Source organism: Manacus candei, unplaced genomic scaffold (genome assembly GCF_025592945.1).
Source record: "Manacus candei isolate 608988 ecotype Guabito, Panama unplaced genomic scaffold, ASM2559294v1 h1tg000134l, whole genome shotgun sequence".
Lineage (NCBI taxonomy): Eukaryota > Metazoa > Chordata > Aves > Passeriformes > Pipridae > Manacus > Manacus candei.
In genome coordinates this window covers 33,688-52,267 of record NW_026138182.1, presented here as the reverse complement: position 1 = coordinate 52,267, position 18,580 = coordinate 33,688, and the positions used below count along the sequence as shown (strand labels likewise).

The 18,580-nt window shown below is 68.9% G+C and overlaps 1 protein-coding gene across 1 annotated transcript in view; it reads left to right on the top strand.

The window, feature by feature from the left end:
* Positions 1-18,580, top strand: part of KMT2D (lysine methyltransferase 2D) — a 28,794-nt gene that overhangs the window by 2,799 nt on the left and 7,415 nt on the right. Inside the window, exons 8-41 of the mRNA XM_051771470.1 lie at positions 26-140; positions 226-383; positions 510-1,390; positions 1,620-1,754; positions 1,848-2,692; positions 2,870-2,983; positions 3,355-3,465; positions 3,567-3,671; positions 3,884-4,065; positions 4,146-4,310; positions 4,727-4,833; positions 4,926-4,967; positions 5,075-5,290; positions 5,379-5,522; positions 5,608-5,724; positions 6,317-6,441; positions 6,532-6,721; positions 7,181-7,255; positions 7,574-7,678; positions 7,809-7,982; positions 8,277-8,361; positions 8,474-8,718; positions 9,022-9,095; positions 9,174-9,224; positions 9,365-11,023; positions 11,176-11,349; positions 11,434-11,582; positions 11,782-13,856; positions 13,948-14,071; positions 14,163-14,250; positions 14,429-14,495; positions 14,613-14,845; positions 15,127-18,297; positions 18,378-18,521. Of these exons, the coding sequence (XP_051627430.1) occupies positions 26-140; positions 226-383; positions 510-1,390; positions 1,620-1,754; positions 1,848-2,692; positions 2,870-2,983; positions 3,355-3,465; positions 3,567-3,671; positions 3,884-4,065; positions 4,146-4,310; positions 4,727-4,833; positions 4,926-4,967; positions 5,075-5,290; positions 5,379-5,522; positions 5,608-5,724; positions 6,317-6,441; positions 6,532-6,721; positions 7,181-7,255; positions 7,574-7,678; positions 7,809-7,982; positions 8,277-8,361; positions 8,474-8,718; positions 9,022-9,095; positions 9,174-9,224; positions 9,365-11,023; positions 11,176-11,349; positions 11,434-11,582; positions 11,782-13,856; positions 13,948-14,071; positions 14,163-14,250; positions 14,429-14,495; positions 14,613-14,845; positions 15,127-18,297; positions 18,378-18,521 (12,445 nt within the window). The remainder of the gene's footprint in view (positions 1-25; positions 141-225; positions 384-509; positions 1,391-1,619; positions 1,755-1,847; positions 2,693-2,869; positions 2,984-3,354; positions 3,466-3,566; positions 3,672-3,883; positions 4,066-4,145; positions 4,311-4,726; positions 4,834-4,925; positions 4,968-5,074; positions 5,291-5,378; positions 5,523-5,607; positions 5,725-6,316; positions 6,442-6,531; positions 6,722-7,180; positions 7,256-7,573; positions 7,679-7,808; positions 7,983-8,276; positions 8,362-8,473; positions 8,719-9,021; positions 9,096-9,173; positions 9,225-9,364; positions 11,024-11,175; positions 11,350-11,433; positions 11,583-11,781; positions 13,857-13,947; positions 14,072-14,162; positions 14,251-14,428; positions 14,496-14,612; positions 14,846-15,126; positions 18,298-18,377; positions 18,522-18,580) is intronic.

Genomic DNA, 18,580 nt, shown 5'->3' with positions numbered 1-18,580 from the left:
CCTCATGTGCCCGTTCCCCCCACAGGCAGCCCGGCCGGGACTCCACGATGCTGGTCTGCGGGGCCTGTGGCAAGGGCTACCACACCTTCTGCGTGGATCCAGCCAGCCAGGGCCTCCCCACCGGCTCCTGGAAGTGCAAGGTGCGTCCTGCTCTCGCTTGGGGTGGGGTACGGGGTGCCTGCCCCCTCCCTGCTCCCCCTGACACGCCTCTGTTCCCCCCACCAGAACTGCCAGGTCTGTTCCGAGTGCAGCCGGTGCCCTGTGGGGCTCGACCCTGGCTGCCAGGGGTCCACGGTGTGTGGGGGCTGCCAGGGGGGCTGCACTGCAGCCGATGCCCCCGTGGCACCAGGACACTCACCACAGCCTGAGTCGCCCGCCCAGACGTGAGTGGGGATGGGGGGCTGGTTATGGGGGGGCGTCAGGCCCTTTGCGGGTGAGGGGATGTGTCCTGCAGCCCTGGGGACAAGGTGGCCCGATTCCCACTCCCCTAACCTGGTGTCCCCCCCCAGGTTGGAGCCCCCCAGCTGCAGCGAGCCGACGGATGTGCCCGTCCCCCCACCTGAGCTGGAGCCTGTGGGGGGTGATGAGGAGACACAGCCCCTCCCAGACCCCAAGGAGGCACCCCTGGACCCCAAGGAGGAACCCCCAGAACCGAAGGAGGCACCCCTGGACCCCAAGGAGGCCGCCCTGGGTGATGGCGGGTCTCCTTCTGGCGAGCTGACCCCTGTGGAAGTGCCCCCCAGTGAAGAGCCCCCCTGTGAACAGCCCCTTGATGAAATGCCCCCTGACATTCAGCCCCTTGACGTGCAGCCCCCCAACATTCAGCCCCCTGACGTGCAGCCCCCCGACATTCAGCCCCCTGACGTGCAGCCCTCTGAGGAGCCCCCTCCTCTCGTGCTGCCCCCCGAGGAGCCCCCCTCTGAGGAACTGCCCCTCGAGAGACCATCCCTTGCTGAGCTGCCCCCTGACAGGCCCCCCCTCGAGGAGGTGCCCCCCAGTGAACGACCCCCCGAAGAGCTGCCCCTCGACATCCCTCCCCTCCATGAGACGCCCCCTGAGAACCCACCCCTCCAGAAGTCTCCCCCCCACGAGCTGCCCCCCGAGGAGCTGCCCATCAACGAATCACCCCCTGACGAGCTGCCCCCCAATGAGTCGCCCCCCAAGTCTCCCCCCAACGAGCTGCCCCTTGAAGAGCTGCCCCCCGATGAGCTGCCCCCCAATGAACCGCCCCCCGATGAGCTGCCCCCTGGGGAACCTCCTCCCGAAGTTCTGCCCCCCGAAGAGCCTCCCCCCGACAAGCTGAGCCCCGAAGAGCCTCCCCCTGATGAGCTGCCCCCTGAAGAGCCACTCCCCTGTGAGCTGCCCTCCGAGGAGGACCTGAAGCCACCAGGTAATTTGGGGACCTCTCACTCTGTCTCCTTTCCCTTTTTATCCTGTGGGTGTGGGGGTCTCACACTGGGGGCTTCTCAGCAGCACTGGCTTTGCCTGACCCTCATTTCCCCTGTTTTAGGGTACATGGGGAGCTCGGGGTGAGGGGTTGTTGTCTCTTGGCCCCAGGCTGGGTGGCACGGGGTGGAGGGGACCCCTGTCACCCCCTCACCCATGTCCCCATCCCACAGGTCTCCTTCCCGAGGTGGCAGTGGCAGAGGAAGCACCAGCCCTGGCTCCAGAGGTGCCCCCTGAGGAGGAGATGGAGCTGGAGCCGGAGCCCTCGCTGCCCCCTGAGATGACCCCTCCACCCTCAGCTCCCCCAGGTTGGTCTGGGGGCACACTGGGGTTGGGGTTGGGGGAGTGGTTGTCTCTGGGGTGGGGGCTCTGATGTCACCATCCCCCCTTTCCACCCCCAGCTCTCCGCGCCATCTCTCCTGTGCGACCCCCAGACCCCTCCCCTGACGCCAAGGAGGACGAGGTGCCCGAGCCTCCCACCCCAGCCCTGCCCGAGCCCCCTGGCAGCCCCGGCACCGCCATGGACACCGATCCCCCCGGCTCCCCACCACCCCCCCTGGGCTCCCCTGTCGTCACCCTGGCCCCCGCCGAGCCCCCCGAGGACGAGGAGATGGAGACAGCCGGGGGTGAGGGGGAGTCCCCAGCCAGCCCCCCCGGGGATGCCCCCCCTGGCAGCCCAGCCCCGGAGCTGGGGCCCTTCCCGGGCCTGCCTGAGGAGGAGGAAGAGGAGGAGGAAGAGGCGCCGAGGCTGGAGCGGGAGGGCACCAGCGGCAGCTCCCCGCCGCTGAGCGAGGAGGATGCGGTGGAGGAAGGCCGGGCTGGGGGGGACCCCGAAGCCAAGGGGTCCCCCCTCCTCCTGGAGCCGGAGGAGCTGGGCCCCGAGACCCCCATGGAGGTGTGCAGCGCCGGCGAGAAGCTGCTGGGGCGCGGGGACGAGGGGTGCCCCGAGCCCCCCGCCCTGCGCCCGCGGCCCGACATCCTCAACGAGATCTCCAACCTGAGCCAGGGGGACACGAGCAGCAGCTTCCCCGGCTCGGAGCCGCTGCTGGGCTCCCCGGACCCCGAGGGCGGGGGGTCGCTGTCCCCCGAGCTGGGCCCGGCTGACACCAGCCTGCAGAAGGAGGACGGGGGGTCGCTGCCCTTGGGCGCCGAGACCGACGACTCGCTGCTGTTCGAGCCGGCAGCCAAGGGCGACGGGGACAAGGGCCGGCGCCGCAGCTCCCCGGGCCGCTCCCGGGTCAAGCAGGTACAGGGGGTTTCAGTGGGATCCCCCCACCCTCAGGGCCCCACCGGGGCCGTGCCCCCTCCCCGGGCTGGCAAGTAGGCAAGGGCCGGGTGTGGGATGACGGCTGTGCTCCTCCACTGCGTGGGGGTCCGGCTGGGCCCCCCAGAACTGTAACCCCCCCTCTCTCCTCGGCCGTAGGGTCGCAGCAGCAGCTTCCCTGGGCGGAGGCGCCCCCGAGGGGGGTCCCACGGGGGCCGGGGCCGGGGCCGGGCACGCCTGAAGTCGACCACCTCGTCCGTTGACACTTTAGCAGTAAGGCTGGGCTGGGGCAGGAGTGGGGGGCAGGGGGGTCCCCCAGCTGTTAGGTGGTGGGGGTGAAGGCCAAGAGTCTCCCCCCATCCCCTTCCCTGCCATCCCAGTCCCTCAGAAAGGTTTGGGAGCCCTCGGGGTGGGGTGGATGGGGGGGTCTCATGGGAGGTGTGGCTGCCTGGGGTTTTGCTGAGTCTGGGGGCTTCACCCTACAAGACCAGGGCAGGCATGGAACTTCCCTTTGGAGAGGGGGTCTACTGTCCCTGCATGTTCCTGGGTCCCCCAGTCCAGCACTAGACTGGCTGGTGCCCCCCAAACTGCACAGAGAGGGGGAGAGGGGGACCTTGGTGCTGAGCCCCCCACTCTGTCCCCAGCTCGCCGACGTGGAGAGCTCGCCCAGCAAGGAGGAGGACGAGGACGATGATGACACCATGCAGAACACGGTCGTCCTCTTCTCCAACACCGACAAGTTTGTGCTCATGCAGGTAACTGGGGCACGGCAGGACAGACAGACAGAAGGGGTGGGACAGGCTCTGTGTCCCTCCCACTGCCAGCTGCTGTCCCCTCACTCCTGACCTCCCCCCAGGACATGTGCGTGGTGTGCGGCAGCTTCGGGCGTGGGGCCGAGGGGCATCTCCTCGCCTGCTCCCAGTGCTCCCAGTGCTACCACCCCTACTGTGTCAACAGCAAGGTGAGGAGGGGGCCTGGGACCCCTGTCCCCATAGCACCACGCTGTGCCCCTCAGGGACTGGCCATGTCCCGTGGGACACACACACGAGGTCGTGCCCGGCGCGTCCCCCGGCCATGCCGAGCCACTCGGGTGTCCTCTATGGCCACGCCGAGCCCAAGGACCCCCGTGGCCATGCCCAGGGCTCACGTGGCTGCCACCCCTCACATGCCCAGATCACCAAGGTGATGCTGCTGAAGGGCTGGCGCTGCGTGGAGTGCATCGTGTGCGAGGTGTGCGGCAAAGCCTCGGACCCCTCGCGCCTGCTGCTCTGCGACGACTGCGACATCAGCTACCACACCTACTGCCTGGACCCCCCGCTGCAGACCGTGCCCAAGGGCGGCTGGAAGTGCAAGTGGTGCGTGGCGGGGCGGGAAGGGGTGTCCGAGGGGGCCGTCCGGGCCGGCGCTGACCCCTCAGCCCCCCCTCCCTCCCCAGGTGTGTGTGCTGCGTGCAGTGCGGGGCCGCGTCCCCCGGGTTCCACTGCGAGTGGCAGAACAACTACACCCACTGCGCGCCCTGCGCCAGCCTCGTCGTGTGCCCCTTCTGCCGCGAGAAGTACGTGGAGGACGACCTGCTCATCCAGTGCCGGCACTGCGATCGGTGAGCAGCGCTGAGGGGGCTGGGGCTGCTCAGCCTGGAGAGGAGGAGGCTGAGGGGAGACTCGTCACAGTCTGATCTCAGTGGGTGACCAGTGACAGGACCCGAGGGAACGGCCTGAAGTTGGGTCAGGGGAGGTTTAGGTTGGATGTTAGAAAAAGGTTGTTCTCCCAGAGGATGGTTGGGCACTCAGCAGGCTCCCCAGGGCGGTGGGCACAGCACCAAGGCTGGCACAACTCAAGGAGTGTTTGGATGATATTCTCAGGCACATGGCGGGATTTTGGGTTGTCCTGTGCAGGGCTGAGGGTTGGACTCGGTGGTCCTTGTGGGTCCCTTCCAACTCGGCATGTTGTGTGATTCTGTAAAGTTTGGGGTGCCCGGGGGTGGCCGTGGTGCGTGACAGGTCCCCCTGCCCGCAGGTGGCTGCACGCGGCATGCGACAGCCTCTTCACCGAGGAGGAGGTGGAGCAGGCTGCGGACGAAGGCTTCGACTGCAGCGCCTGCCAGCCCTACGTGATCAAACCTGGTGAGCTCACGGGGTGCAGGGAACCCAGAGAAGGGCTTGGGGGACATTTGTGGGACATGGGGACTCACCTGCCCCTCTGCTTTCCTGTACAGCGCCCGTGCCTCCCGCAGAGATGGCCAAGGCCAAGGATCCGGGTACGTGCGGTGCCGTGACGGTGCCACGGGCTCCCCGGTGCCGTGCCCGCTTCTGGCCACGCACCCAGCCCTGGCATTTGTCCCCATCGTGGTGTTTGTTCCCCCAGAGCCCCAGTATTTCCGCTTCGAGGGCGTGTGGCTGACGGAGACGGGCATGGCCGTGCTGCGCAACCTGACCCTGTCGCCCCTGCACAAGCGGCGGCAGCGCAAGGGCCGCCCCGGCGCCCTCAACGGGGACGGGGGGCTCGAGGGGGGCGACCCCCTGGGCCCTGAGGACAAGAAGGACGGTGACCTGGACGCCGACGAGCTGCTCAAGGCTGAGGGTGGGTGTTCCGGGCGTGAGAGCTGGGTGGGTGCAGTGTTGGGGGTGCCTGAGGACCCCACTGAAGTGTCCTCCCCCCCCCGTGGCAGTGGGTGTGGAGCACATGGAGTGCGAGATCAAGCTGGAGGCTCCGGCCAGCCCCGACCGCGACGTCGGCGCCGACGGGGACTCGGGGAAGGGGCTGGAGGACCCCGAGGAGTGCAAGAAGAGGAAGCGCAAGCCCTACCGGCCCGGTGAGTGCCCCCCAGGCCCTGACCCCCCCTCAGGCCCTGCTGTGACCCCTCCTGGGCACGCTGTGATCCCCCCTCTGCCCCCCAGGCATCGGCGGGTTCATGGTGCGGCAGCGCAAGTCCCACACGCGGCTCAAGAAGGTGCCGGCGGTGCTGGCGGACGTGGGGCGTGAGGGGCTGAGCACCGAGGGGCACCCCGAGGATGGTAGGGCCCGCTGGCACCCCTTCCTTCCTTTTCCCTTTTCTCCTTCCTTCCTTTTCCCCTTCCCTCCTTTTCCCTTTTCCCCTTTTCCCTTTTCCCCTTCCCTCCTTTTCCCCTTCCCTCCTTTTCCCCTTCCCTCCTTTTCCCCTTCCCTCCTTTTCCCCTTCCCTCCTTTTCCCCTTCCCTCCTTTTCCCCTTCCCTCCTTTTCCCCTTCCCTCCTTTTCCCCTTCCCTCCTTTTCCCCTTCCCTCCTTTTCCCCTTCCCTCCTTTTCCCCTTCCCTCCTTTTCCCCTTCCCTCCTTCCTTTCTTTTCCCCTTCCCTCCTTCCTTTCTTTTCCCCTTCCCTCCTTTTCCCTTTCCCCCTTCCCTCCTCCCTTTTCAGCTCCTTTCTTTCTCTTTTCAACCCTTTCCTCTCTCCTCTCTCCCTTTTTCCTTCTCTTTCCCTTTCCCCTTCCCTTTTCCCCTTCTTTTTCCTTTCCCTTCTCATCCCCTGGGATGTGGAGGACCCACAATGCCGTGACGGTGCCGGTGGCTCGGGAACAGCCCCAGGCCCTTTTTGGGAGGCGTGTGTTCATTCCTGGGGGGGCTGTTGCAGGGGCTCCGGGCGATGTCCCGGCCGAGGCTGGCCTGGATCCGGGTTCGGGAGAGGGGGACGAGAAGAAGAAACGCCGGGGACGGAAGAAAAGCAAGTTGGAGGACATGTTCCCCCCGTACCTGCAGGTGGGGTGGATGGGGGGGTTGAGGTGGCCTGGGGGTAGGGGGGGTGGACAGAGGGGCCCCCCTGATGCTGACAGAACCCCTCTGTTCCAGGAGGCGTTTTTCGGGAAGGCGCTGATGGACCTGAGCCGGAAGGCGCTGCTGGCAGCGGGCGGGGTGGGGGACGGGACCGCCCGCCCCTCCCTGGGCCAGGGCGCCCCAAGGCCCAAGGGGGACCCCAACCTGGCTGGGGCACTGCAGGGAGCCCCCCCGGACAGGAGGGAGACCCCCACCCACCCCCGAGGTGAGTGAGGCCAGGAGCAAGGACCCTGGATGTTGTTGAGAGTCATAGGGGGTCCTGGGGTTTTTGGGGGCTTTCAGGGATTTTTGGTGGTCCCTGAGGTGGTTGGGGGTTGTTGAGGGTCCTTGGGGGTTTTGGGGGTCATTGAGATTGTTGGTGGTCTCTGGGGCTTTTGGGAGTTATTGGGAGTCATTGGTGCTGTTGGGGATCCCTGGTGTTGTTTTGGGGTGGTTGAGGATTTTGGGGGTCCCGAGGATTGTTGGGGGTGGTTGGGGGAGACCCCCATTGTGAGGACCTGCTGTAGACACTGGGGCTTGTTGGAGGATGCCGTGGACTGTGAGGGGTTGACATCGAGGGGTGTAGGAGGTCTCTGGGATTCAGGGGTGACCTCAGGGGATCCAGGGGTCACCCTGGGGAGGCTGGGGGGTCCTGCCCCCCACAATGAGTCCTGGTGCCCTGCAGGGGATGACAGCACCGATGGCAGCGCCGCCGCTCCCGACGACGATGGCAAGGACGATGCGAAGGCCGAGGACCTGGGTGAGCCCCTGGGACCCCCGCGGGACCCCCCAACAGCGGAGTCCTCCTCCGGGGGCTGGAGCGCCCACAACCATCGAGACTGAACTCTATGGTTGAGGGGATCCGCTCTAGGCAGGGCTGAACTCTATGGTTCCGGCCATGTGATTCCCATGGCGCTGGTGACCATAGAGTGGCGCCTAGAGCGCCCCCGCGTGGCTCGGGGTCCTTGGAGGACCGAGGGACTCCTGTCCCTTTTTGGGATCGGAGGGCGATGGGTTCACATGGGGGTCTCCAGCCCTGAGCCTGGGGCTGAAGGCGCCTCCTGATTCCTCCTCACAGGGGCCGATGAGCCAAAGGATTCCCCAGACCCTGGAGACAGCGAGAAACCGGCCACCCCGGGCGAGGGAGCGCTGAGCTCTGACCTCGACAAGATCCCCACGGAAGGTGAGACCACCCTCATCCACTGAAGCGAGGGCAGTCCCGGGGCCAGGACCCCCAGATTTCTCCTCTGCTTCCCACCGGTGTGGGTTTTGCACCCTGGGATGGCTCAGCCTTTTTGCTTTTGCCCCTGCAGAGCTGCCCAAGATGGAGAGCAAAGACGTGCAGCAGCTCTTCAAGGACGTGCTGGGCTCGGCGGAGCGGGGGGAGCAGCCCCTCAACTGCGTGGCCGGGGGGATGGAGGCCGGGCAGGACCCCGGCCGGGCACAACGCCCCTTCCTGCAAGGAGACCTCCAGCTCTCGGGGCAGGGTGGGTGGAACTGGCAGGGCCACCGTGGACTGGGAGGGCCTGGATGGTGGGGAGAAGGGCAGGACTCGCTGCCAACCCCCCCAGACAGCCAAAGTGATGGGGTTGAGCTGCTCAGAGAGCAGCACAGTGCCTGTGGTACCAGAGAGCCAGCCTGTTCCTAGTTGCTCTGGAGGTGAATGTGGGAGGGGTTTTGGGGGATGCTGTATTTTCTGGGGGCTGCTGGGACCCCCAGGGCAGGCACAGGCTTGAGCCCCAACCCTACCCTCCCTCCAACCTGTCTCCTTTCCCTCTCAGGGAGCGTTTCCCTGGGCTCACTCTCTGGATCCGTCTCCTTGGACTCGTATTCAGGGGTCTGCCCGTCCCCGTTCCTCGACAGCAGGTACGTGGGGGAGCTGGGGGTGGTCTCCTTGGAGGGATTGAAGCCTGGGGTGTTGCGGGACCCCCTCTTCCCTCACACCCTGACGATCCTTGACACTCTCCCCTCCACGCAGGGAGCGGAGCGGCTTCTTCAGCCCAGACCACTGCGAGCCCGAGAGCCCCTGGGCCAGCAGCTCGGCTGCCACCACCCCCTCGACCCCCACAACGCCCACGACAGAGGGGGAGGGCGATGGCCTGTCCTACAACCAGCGCAGCCTCCAGCGCTGGGAGAAGGACGAGGAGCTGGGCGAGCTCTCCACCATCTCCCCCGTCCTCTACGCCAACATGAACTTCCCCAATCTCAAGCAGGATTATCCAGGTAGGGCTCTGGGGGGGCTGTGGCTCTGGGGGGGGGGGCTGCAACCGCCTTGTTGGGGTGAGGGTGGAGGGTCTGGGTGCAGCCTGTCCCCCTCTGATCCATGTTTGGAGGGGAGATCCCAGCTGCTCTGGCACTGAAGTGTTTCCTGCAGCATCATGGAGGGGGTCTTTTCACCAGCTCCTGGGCACGAGGCTGTCCCCACACAAGAGGGGACAATGTCACCCACCCAGGGGGTGGGTGGGCTCGTCAGGTCCGGGCTAAGGTTGTTTTTGTCCCCTCCATCTGCTCGTACCGGACTCCCAGACTGGTCGAGCCGCTGCAAGCAGATCATGAAGCTCTGGAGGAAGGTCCCTGCCACGGACAAAGCCCCGTATTTGGTGAGTGCCGGGGGGTCAGCGGGGTGGGGGGCCGGGGCGCCGGGGGCTGCGAGTCAGCTGGCTTCGTGTCTTTGTTAGCAAAAGGCCAAAGATAACCGGGCGGCTCATCGCATCAACAAGGTGCAGAAGGTACGTCCGGCGCGGGGAGGTGCCCGGCGGCCCCGGCCCAGCTCTGGGGGGACGTGGTGTGCCCACCCCAGCCCCGTGCCCGGCCCGCAGGGAGGGCAGGAGGGGGTCCCGCAGCCCTGACGGGCCGGCTCTCTCCGCAGCAGGCCGAGAGCCAGATCAACAAGCAGACCAAAGGGGAGGGACTGCGCAAGCCGGAGAGGCCCTCACTGCACCTGCGGATCCCGGTGCCGCCGGGGGCACAGCCCGTCTACATCAGCAGCCCCCCCGCCGCCGGAGAGGGCTTCCTGAAGCCCCCGGCGGGTGCCGGGGCGGGGCCGGAGTCTCCCAGCGAGCTTTTCCTCAAGCTCCCGCCCCAGTCCCCCGCCCAAGTGCCTTCGCACGACCCCTACGGCGCCTACGCGTTGGAGCCCCGCTTCCCCTCGCCCCTGGGCCAGAGCCCCACGGCGGGCGCTGCCTTCCAGCCCTTCCCTGGCCAGCCCCAGCCCCTCACTGCCCCCCGTGCCCCTCCTGACTTCCACCCCACGCCCCCCGGGACCCCCCGGCACCAGCCCGGCACCCCAGATCCTTTCCTGAAGCCCCGCTGCCCCTCCTTGGACAACCTCTCGATGCCGGGGAGCCCCGGGGCGCGGCCCCCCGAGGCCCTGCTCTCTCCCCTGCCTTTCGGGGAGCAGAAGAAGGGTCTGGAGGTGAAGAAGGAGGAAGGGGGGAGCCTGGGGGTCTGCTCGCCCGGCTATGCCTCCGCCATGGGCTATGGGGACTCCCCGGGCGGCCCCCACCTCTCGGCTGCGGAGCTGAAGGCGGCCGACGTCTTCAAAGCCCCCATGACCCCACGGGTCTCTCAGGTAGAGCCGCAGAGCCCGGGGCTGGGGCACCGGCCCCCCGACCCCCACCCCTTGGCCCCCTCGCCCCCCGGCCACCCCGATCTCTACCGCCAGTCCCCCTACCTGGACCCCTACTCGCAGCCCCCGCTGACGCCCCGGCTGCAGCCCCCCGAGGCCTGCTGTGCCCTCCCGCCCCGCTCCCTGCCCTCCGAGCCCTTCTCCCGCGTCCCCGCCAGCCCCCAGTCCCAGTCCAGCTCCCAGTCACCCCTCACCCCCCGCCCGCTCTCCAACGAAGCCTTCTGCCAGTCCCCCGTCACCCCCCGCTTCCAGTCCCCGGATCCCTACTCCCAACCGCCCTCCCGGCCCCAATCCCGGGACCCCTTCACCCCCCTGCACAAGCCCCCCCGGCCGCAGATGCCGGAGCCGGGGTTCAAGCCCGGCGGGGGTTTCGGGGGCGCCCCGGCGGGTGAGCCCCACGCCAAGGCACCGACGGGGCCGCAGCCGCCCTTCGCTCGCTCCCCCGGCGCCAGCGTCTTCCCGGGCAGCCAGACCCCTATGCGCTTCACCTTCCCCCCGGCCGTCTCGGAGCCGCTCAAGGGCTCCCCGTCCCACCAGCCCCATGGGATCAACAGCCATTACGGCTCTGGGAAGCCCCAGAGCTCGGCCTATGCCTCGTCCCCCGGCTTCCACCAGGCCGGCAGCCCCCTGGGCCCGGGCACGGCTGCCCCCGACACCTACAGCCTCTCGCCCCTGCGGCCCCCGTCGGTGCTGCCGCCGCAGCCCCCGGCCCCCCCGCAGCAGCAGGACCCTTCCGGAGCCTTCCTGCCCCGCGCCGCGCTGGGACCGACGGCCGACAAGAGGGAGGATTCGGCCGTGGGGCTCTCGGCGCCCCCGAACCGGGACCTGGCGGAGCTGCCCGGCAGCCAGGATGGGGCCCTCGGCACCATGAGCCAGTCGGAGCTGGAGAAGCAGCGGCAGGTGAGGGCTCGCTGGTGATCCCACCGCGTCCATCCGGGTTTGGAAGGGGACGTGAGGGAGGAGCCGGGACCTGTGGAGGCATTGATGGCCACCTGGGTCCTGCTGGTTTCACTGCTGTCTCCGCTCTCGGCTCTAACACTCGGTTCTCCCAGCGCCAGCGGCTCCGGGAGCTGCTCATCCGGCAGCAGATCCAGCGGAACAGCCTGCGGCAGGAGAAGGAGAGCGCGGCCGCTGCCGCCACCTCCTCGCCCGCCGCCTGGGCCCCCGAGGCCGCCGGGCAGGGCTTCGAGCTGAGCCGGGGCATGGCCCCCTACCAGCCAGCACAGGTGGGAGAACCGGGTCAGGGCGTGCACCGGGGGGTGACATGACTGGTGGAGGGGTGACACCGTCTCATTCCTTCCTTCTTCCAGGACAAGGGACTCCTCGGGACCTTGGCCACGGCAGCTGGCGCCGGGAAGCTGCCCGGCTCCGTCATGGTGCAGGCGGCGTTTCCCCAGGACGAGCGGCTCTCCCGACCCCCACCAGCGGCCACCCCGGCCACACTGGACATCAACGGGCGGTGGGTGCCCCGTGACAGGGTGGCGGGGTGGGAACCAACAGGGATCACCCTGGGGGGGTGTGTGTGTCCCCAGGTTGTGGGGAGCGCCCCAGAGGGGCAGTGAATTTTTGGGTGACCGGAGTGGTCCGAGGGAGGTGGGACTTGGTGCATCGGGACTGTGGCCGTGCCGAGCCGGTACCAACATCACGGTGTCTTCCAGGGCGACAGTGGGGCCCCCCCAGGCCTTCTACCCCCGCGGGGTCTTCCCAGCACCATCCCCGCAGCAGCAGCAGCACCTCTGGCAGCAACAGCAGCAGCAACAGGCGGCCGTGGCGGCCCTGCGCCTCCCCGTGACCTCCCGCTTCGCCCCCCCAACTGCCGGGACCCCCATGGGCAGCCTGGGCACCCGCCTGCCAGCCCCCGCCGAGGCCGTGCCCCCCTTGGCCACCACCCTGGGCGCTCCCTTCATCGAGCTGCGACACAACGTGCAGAAGGGACCCGGGGGGGTGGTGGGGTCCCCCTTTGCCCCTCAGGCGCCCCGGCCTCGCTTCTTCCTGCCCGGGGAGGAGGGCACTGCCCAGGCCCTCTGCACCCCCGTCGTGCCCATGCAGGCGCTGCCACCCCAGAAGGTTCCGGCGCCGCTCCCACCCGCGTCCCCGCAGGGAGCAGAGATGGGCAACAGCCACCAGCAGCCCCACGCCAAGGTGGCCCCCCCGCCACTGCCGGCCCCCACCCTGGAGCTGCAGCATGTCCCCCCCCGCCCGCTGTCCTCGGGCACTGCCCTGCGCCCCGAGGGTCCCAAGGATGGCCCCGCTCCAGACCCGGCACCGGCCCCAGGGAAGAGCCACCTGAGCCTGGAGGGGGCACGGCTGCCCTGCGAGGTGCCTGTGGAGCCCGATTTGGATGACGACTTCGGCTCCCACAAGGACTTGGAAGATGACGACGATTTGGCCAACCTGAGCCTGGATCCGGACGTGGCCAAGGGGGACGATGATTTGGACAACCTGGACAACCTGGAGACAGCAGACCCCCACCTCGACGACCTGCTGAACGGTGACGAGTTCGACCTGCTGGCCTACACCGACCCCGAGCTGGACACCGGGGACAAGAAGGACATCTTCAACGAGCACCTGCGCCTGGTCGAGTCGGCCAACGAGAAGGCCGAGCGCGAGGCCCAGCTCAAGACGGAGCCGCCACCGCCCACCTTGAAGCTCCCCAACCCCGGGGACAGCAAAGATGTGACCCCATCCGTGGAGAACCAGGAGGTGCCCAAGGAAGGGCTGGTGCCCAGCGCGAGCTTGGGACCCTCTGCCTGCTCCACGGGCACCGTGCTGGCCCCTGACTCGGCTTTCAAGGCGCAGGGTGCGGAGGCAAAGCCCGGCTCGCTGCCCACCGAGGTGAAGCCCAAGCTGGAGGATGGTTGCCTGAAGACCTCGCCCTGCCAGTTCACCGCCACCGGCCCCGAGCGGCTCCCGGTGCCCGTCAAGTCGGAGGGGCTGCAGGGCCCCGACAAAATCTCTGCCTCGCTGGGGCTGAGCCTCAAACCCGGCCAGACCCTCCTGAGCCCCGGCGCCGGCCCCGCTCGCCTCGGCCTGACTCAGTTCCCCAACAGCGGCCACGCCGGTGTCCCCGTGCCGGACAAGGACCCCTACGCTGCCCCCGGCCGTGGGCTGGCCCCTGCCCAGCTGGGCAGCCAGAGCAACCCCTTGCTGGAGAAGTTTGAGCTGGACAGCGGGGCACTGGGGCTGGGCAGTGCCCGGCACTCGCCGGCGGATGACCTGGACAAGATGGAGAGTTCGCTGGTGGCCAGTGAGCTGCCACTGCTCATCGAGGACCTGCTGGAGCACGAGAAGAAGGAGCTGCAGAAGAAGCAGCAGATGTCGGCCCACCTTCCCCGCAGCACCCCCCACCTCCCGGCCCCGGGGCACCCCATGCTGCACACGGGGGCGGCTGGGCAGCCCCCCGAGGGGCAGCCACCCCGCCTGGGCGCCCCTCAGACCCCCCTCCAGCTGGGGCTGGTGGCCCGGCCACCACTGATGCCGCCGCAGCCCCCCCGGCTCGGCGCACCCCAGCAGGGCCCGGCGCTGGCCCCCCACATGGGCATGGCCTCAGGGCAGCCCCACGTGCTGGCGTCCCCGCATGGGGTGCAGGTGGCCCTGGGGCAGCCGCAGCAGAGCCAGCAGCAGGTGCTGGTGCAGAAGCCGATGGCTGGGGTGCAGCCCCCCGCCCTGGGCCTGAAGCCCCCCCAGCTCGTCATGCAGCAGCAGTTGGCCAACAGCTTCTTCCCAGACACAGGTAGGACCTGTGGGTGGTGGTCTGGGGGAGCGTGGGGCTGTTTTGGGTGGAGTGTGTAGGGCTGAGCGTGTTGTGACCTGTCTCGTGGCAGACCTGGACAAGTTTGCGGCTGAGGACATCATGGACCCCATTGCCAAGGCCAAGATGGTGGCACTGAAGGGCATCAAGAAGGTGATGGCTCAGGGCAGCATTGGGGTGGCCCCAGGCATGAACAGGTAAGGGGCACAAAGGTCCATGTGCCATGGGCAGGGACGGGCAGAGTGCCTTGGCTCCAGCTGACCCCCATCTCTGTGTCTCCCTCCAAAGGCAACAGGTTTCCCTGCTGGCCCAGCGGCTCTCGGGGGGCCCAGCAGTCTCTGAGATGCAGAACCACTTGCTGGCAGGGAGCGGGCAGGTGAGCGGGTTGTTGGGGATGGGGAATACAGAGGTCCCTTAGGTCTGCCTGGCTTGGTGCTCAGCACCCTGCCAGGCTGGAGCCGCTCTGGCTGGTGGCTTTATGTCTCCCTGGGGAGGTGAGGGCTGTGGGGAGGGGACAGGGAGGCACATGTCCCCAGCATTCCTCTCTTTGGCAGGAGCGAAGCGGCGCAGACCCAACCCAGGCTCGGCCCAACCCGCCCACCTTCGCACAGGGCGTCATCAGTGAGTACGGGGGGGGGGGCCGGCGTGGTGAGCTCACCCTACCCCTGGGAGCCCTGCTCCCCCCGAGTCCCTGCTGACCTGGGATCCCTGCTGATGAGCCCTCTCCCCACTCCACAGACGAGGCTGACCAGCGGCAGTACGAGGAGTGGCTGTTCCACACGCAGCAGCTGCTGCAGATGCAGCTGAAGGTGCTGGAGGAGCAGATCGGGGCTCACCGCAAGTCCCGCAAGGCGCTCTGTGCCAAGCAGCGCACGGCCAAGAAGGCCGGCAGGGAGTTCCCCGAGGCCGACGCCGAGAAGCTGAAGCTGGTGACGGAGCAGCAGAGTAAGATCCAGAAGCAGCTGGACCAGGTAGGGCCCTGCGTGTGGGTGGGAGCCTCGTCCTCGGTGCAAATGCGATGTCCCTGGCACCCTGTGCTGCCCCCAGTGCAAATGTGATGTCCTCAGTGCTAATGTGCCATTCCTGGCCACAGGTGCCATGCCGTTCCTGGCACTAACTCCCTGCTGTCCTGGGCACTAACACCGTGCCATTCCTGGTGCTAACATTCCCCTGTCCCCAGCAGTAATGCCGTGCCATCCCCGGCACTAACGCCCCACCGTTCCCGGTGCTGACGCCCCGCTGTCCCCGGCAGGTGCGGAAGCAGCAGAAGGAACACACCAACCTCATGGCCGAGTACCGCAACAAGCAGCAGCAGCACCAGCACCAGGCCTCGGCCGTCATGGCCCTGAGCCCCTCGCAGAGCCCCCGCCTCATGTCCAAGCTCCCGGGGCAGCTCCTCTCGGCACACGGGGTGCAGCAGCCCGGGGGGGCCGTGGTGGGAGCGCAGGGCCTCGGGCAGCAGCCGGGGCAGCCCGGGGGGCTGCGCCTGTCCCAGGGCGGTGTGTCCATGGCCGTGCAGCAGGGCCTGTCCTTCATGGGGCAGCAGGCCATGGGGAACGCCCCGGGGCCCGGCTCCTCCAGCGCCTTCTTCGCCGGGAACCCCGCGCTGCGCGGGCTGGCCGCCGACAGCCGCCTGATGCAGGAGAGGCAGCTCCAGAGGATGCAGCTGGCGCAGAAGCTGCAGCAGCAGAACATGCTGGGACAGGTGTCACTGCCACAGCAGCAGCAGCAGCAGCCGGGTGTGATGGGACAGGCGTCCATGCAGCAACCAGGTGTGATGGGACAGGTGTCGCTGCAGCAGCCGGGGGTGATGGGACAAGTGCCCATGCAGCAACAGGGTGTGATGGGACAGACCCCCATGCAGCAGCCAGGAGTGATGGGACAGGCGTCCATGCAGCAATCAGGTGTGATGGGACAGGCATCCATGCAGCAATCAGGTGTGATGGGACAGACGTCACTGCAGCAATCAGGTGTCATGGCACAAGCATCGATGCAGCAACAGGGCGTGATGGGTCAAGCCTCCATGCAGCAGCCCGGTGTGATGGGACAGGCATCGCTGCAGCAGCCCGGTGTGATGGGACAGGCGTCCATGCAGCAACAGGGCGTGATGGCCCAGGCAGCCATGCAGCAGCCGGGCGTGATGGGACAGACGTCGATGCAGCAACAGGGCATGATGGGCCAGGCGTCCATGCAGCAGCAGGGTGTGATGGGACAGAGCTCGATGCAGCCACAGAGCATCATGGCCCAGACGTCCATGCAGCAGCCAGGCATGATGGGACAAGCTTCAATGCAACAGGCAGGTGTGATGGCGCAGACGTCGATGCAGCAGCCGGGCATGATGAGCCAGGCGTCCCTGCAGCAGCCGGGGGCGCTGGGCCAGCCCCCAATGCAGCCGACGGCCGTGGCGGGGCAGCCCGGCCTGCTGGGGCAGCAGCAGCAGCCCCCGACCCCACAGCCCGGCGCGGGGGCTCAGCCCATGGTGCCGAAGGCCGGGGGGCTGCTGGGCAGCCAGCAGAGCCTGCTGGTGCAGCAGCTCTCGCCCCAGCAGCAGCCGGGCGTGCTGGGCCACGCGCCGGCACCGGGGCTGCAGCACCAGCCCATGCTGGGCCACCCCCAGCCCCAGCGCCAGGTGCTCCTGGCCCCCCACCAGCAGCGGGTGCTGGGCTCGCCCCAGCTGGCACCGCAGACTCCGGGGATGCTGAGCCACCGGCTCGTGCTGTCCCAGCAGCTGGGACAGTCGCGGGCACTGCTGACCCCGCAGCAGCAGCAGCAGCAGCAGCAGAACTCGGCCCAGCCGGGCCTCCTGGGGCTGGGCCAGGGGCAGGCCTCGATCCAGCACTTTCCGCAGCACGGGGCGGGGGGCCAGGCCCCCTCTGTGCTGCACCTGAGTCAGGGAATGCAGCCGGCCCCGGCGGTCCTGGCTGCCAAGGACCAGCCCACGGGGGTGGATGGCAGCGCCCTGCCCGCCGAGGGTGGCGAGAGCGGGGGGCAGCTGCACGGGGAGCAGCAGGGACCCCTCAACCCCCAAGGGCTGGGGGGCCCGGAGGCCGTGGCCCCCAAGCACCAGGCTGAGCTGGGGCAGGGCCAGCAGCTCCTCTTGGCCTCCCCACAGCCGGGAATGCTGCGGGCAGCCCCTGGGCAGCAGGGTACCCTGCTCGCCCCGCCGCTGCAGAGCCCCGGGGCTGCCCACCCCGAGCTGTCCCAGCAGCACGGGGACACGGCCGGGGTGGCGGAGCCGCCGCTGGGCTGCGGGACGGGCCCGGCACCGGGCATGGTGCCGGCACCGCGGCCCCCGGAGCAGCCGGGCAAGGGGCCGGCAGGGACCCTGCAGGGGCAGCCCCAGCCCCCGCGGCTCCAGAGCCCCGGGGGGCAGCACAAAGCAGGGCCGGCACCGGGCACGGCCACGCTCCCCCCGGCGCTCCTGGGGCAGGTGCCGGGGCCGGTGATGGGCCAGATCCGGGCGCAGCTCCAGGGTGTCCTGGCCAAGAACCCGCAGCTGCGGCACCTGACGCCGCAGCAGCAGCAGCAGCTCCAGGCCCTCCTGGTGCAGCGGCACCAGCAGAGCCTCCTGCAGCAGAGCCAGGCGCTCCGGACCCCCGGCCCCTTCCCCGGGCAGGCCCCGGACTACGGCTCGCCCGCTGCCCGCCAGCCCCCTCGCCCCATGGGGTCCCTCTTCCAGCCCCGGCCGGGCACCCCGGCAGAGGCGCAGACCAGCTTTGCTGCCGAGCCGGGGCGGGCGCTGCCAGGGCAGCCCCCTCAGCAGCCCCCCCAGCAGCCCCTGGCAGAGCTGGTGCAGGCAGCCCTGGCTGCCCGCGGCCCCCAGCCCGGCCTTGTCCGCCTCCCCACTCCACCAGCCCCCTCGCCCCTGGGCTGTGCCCCCCAGCACGTGGCCAGCCCCGAGCAGAGCCCCCAAGAGCCAAAGAAGACGTCACCGGGGGTCCCGGCCTCGACCCCCAGCCCCGCGGTGCCCACAGAGCCGGGGCTGACGCCCACGCCGAGCGCTGCCCTCCCTGACCCAGCGCGTGGCCCCTGGGACCCCGAGGCACCCGGGGTGGACCCAGCTGACCCCAGCGAGATCCACATCAACGGGGCAGTGCCAGAGGGGGCCCCCGCGGCAGGTGAAGCCCCCCAGGTGTTGGTGAAGCAGGAGCCGAAGGAGGAGGCGGCAGCAGCGGCGCAGTGTGAGCTGGACGGAGACGAAACGGCAAAACCGGAGGCCAACGGGGACCCTGGGGCCGGCCAAGCCAACAGCGTGCTGGCCCCAGGCGGGCGCTCCGAGGCCGGGCACCTGCTGCTGCAGAAGCTGCTGCGGGCCAAGAACGTGCAGCTCTCAGCGCAGAGCCCGGGCGAGCTCAATGGGCACACGGAGAGCCGGAGCGCCGGGATGGAGCCGCGGCCGCAGCCGCTGCTGCTGGGCCGGGAGGTGAGTGGGGCAGGCTGGGCTGGGGGGCGATGGGCACGGGGCTGTGCCAGCACAGCTCACACCCCCCTCTCCCTCCCCAGGACCCCTCCATCGCCAGGAAGCCGGCGCCCACCAAGCCCAAGCGGGTGCAGAAAGGCAACGAGCGGATCCCGGCTTCCCGCAAGAAGCTGCGGAAGGATGAGGGGCTGCGTCCCGGCGAGGCCCTCATGAGGCAGCTGAAGCAGGTATGGCGGCGGGCTGGGGGGTCCGGGGGGCTCCCTTTCTGCCCCTGTGCCCCCCTCAC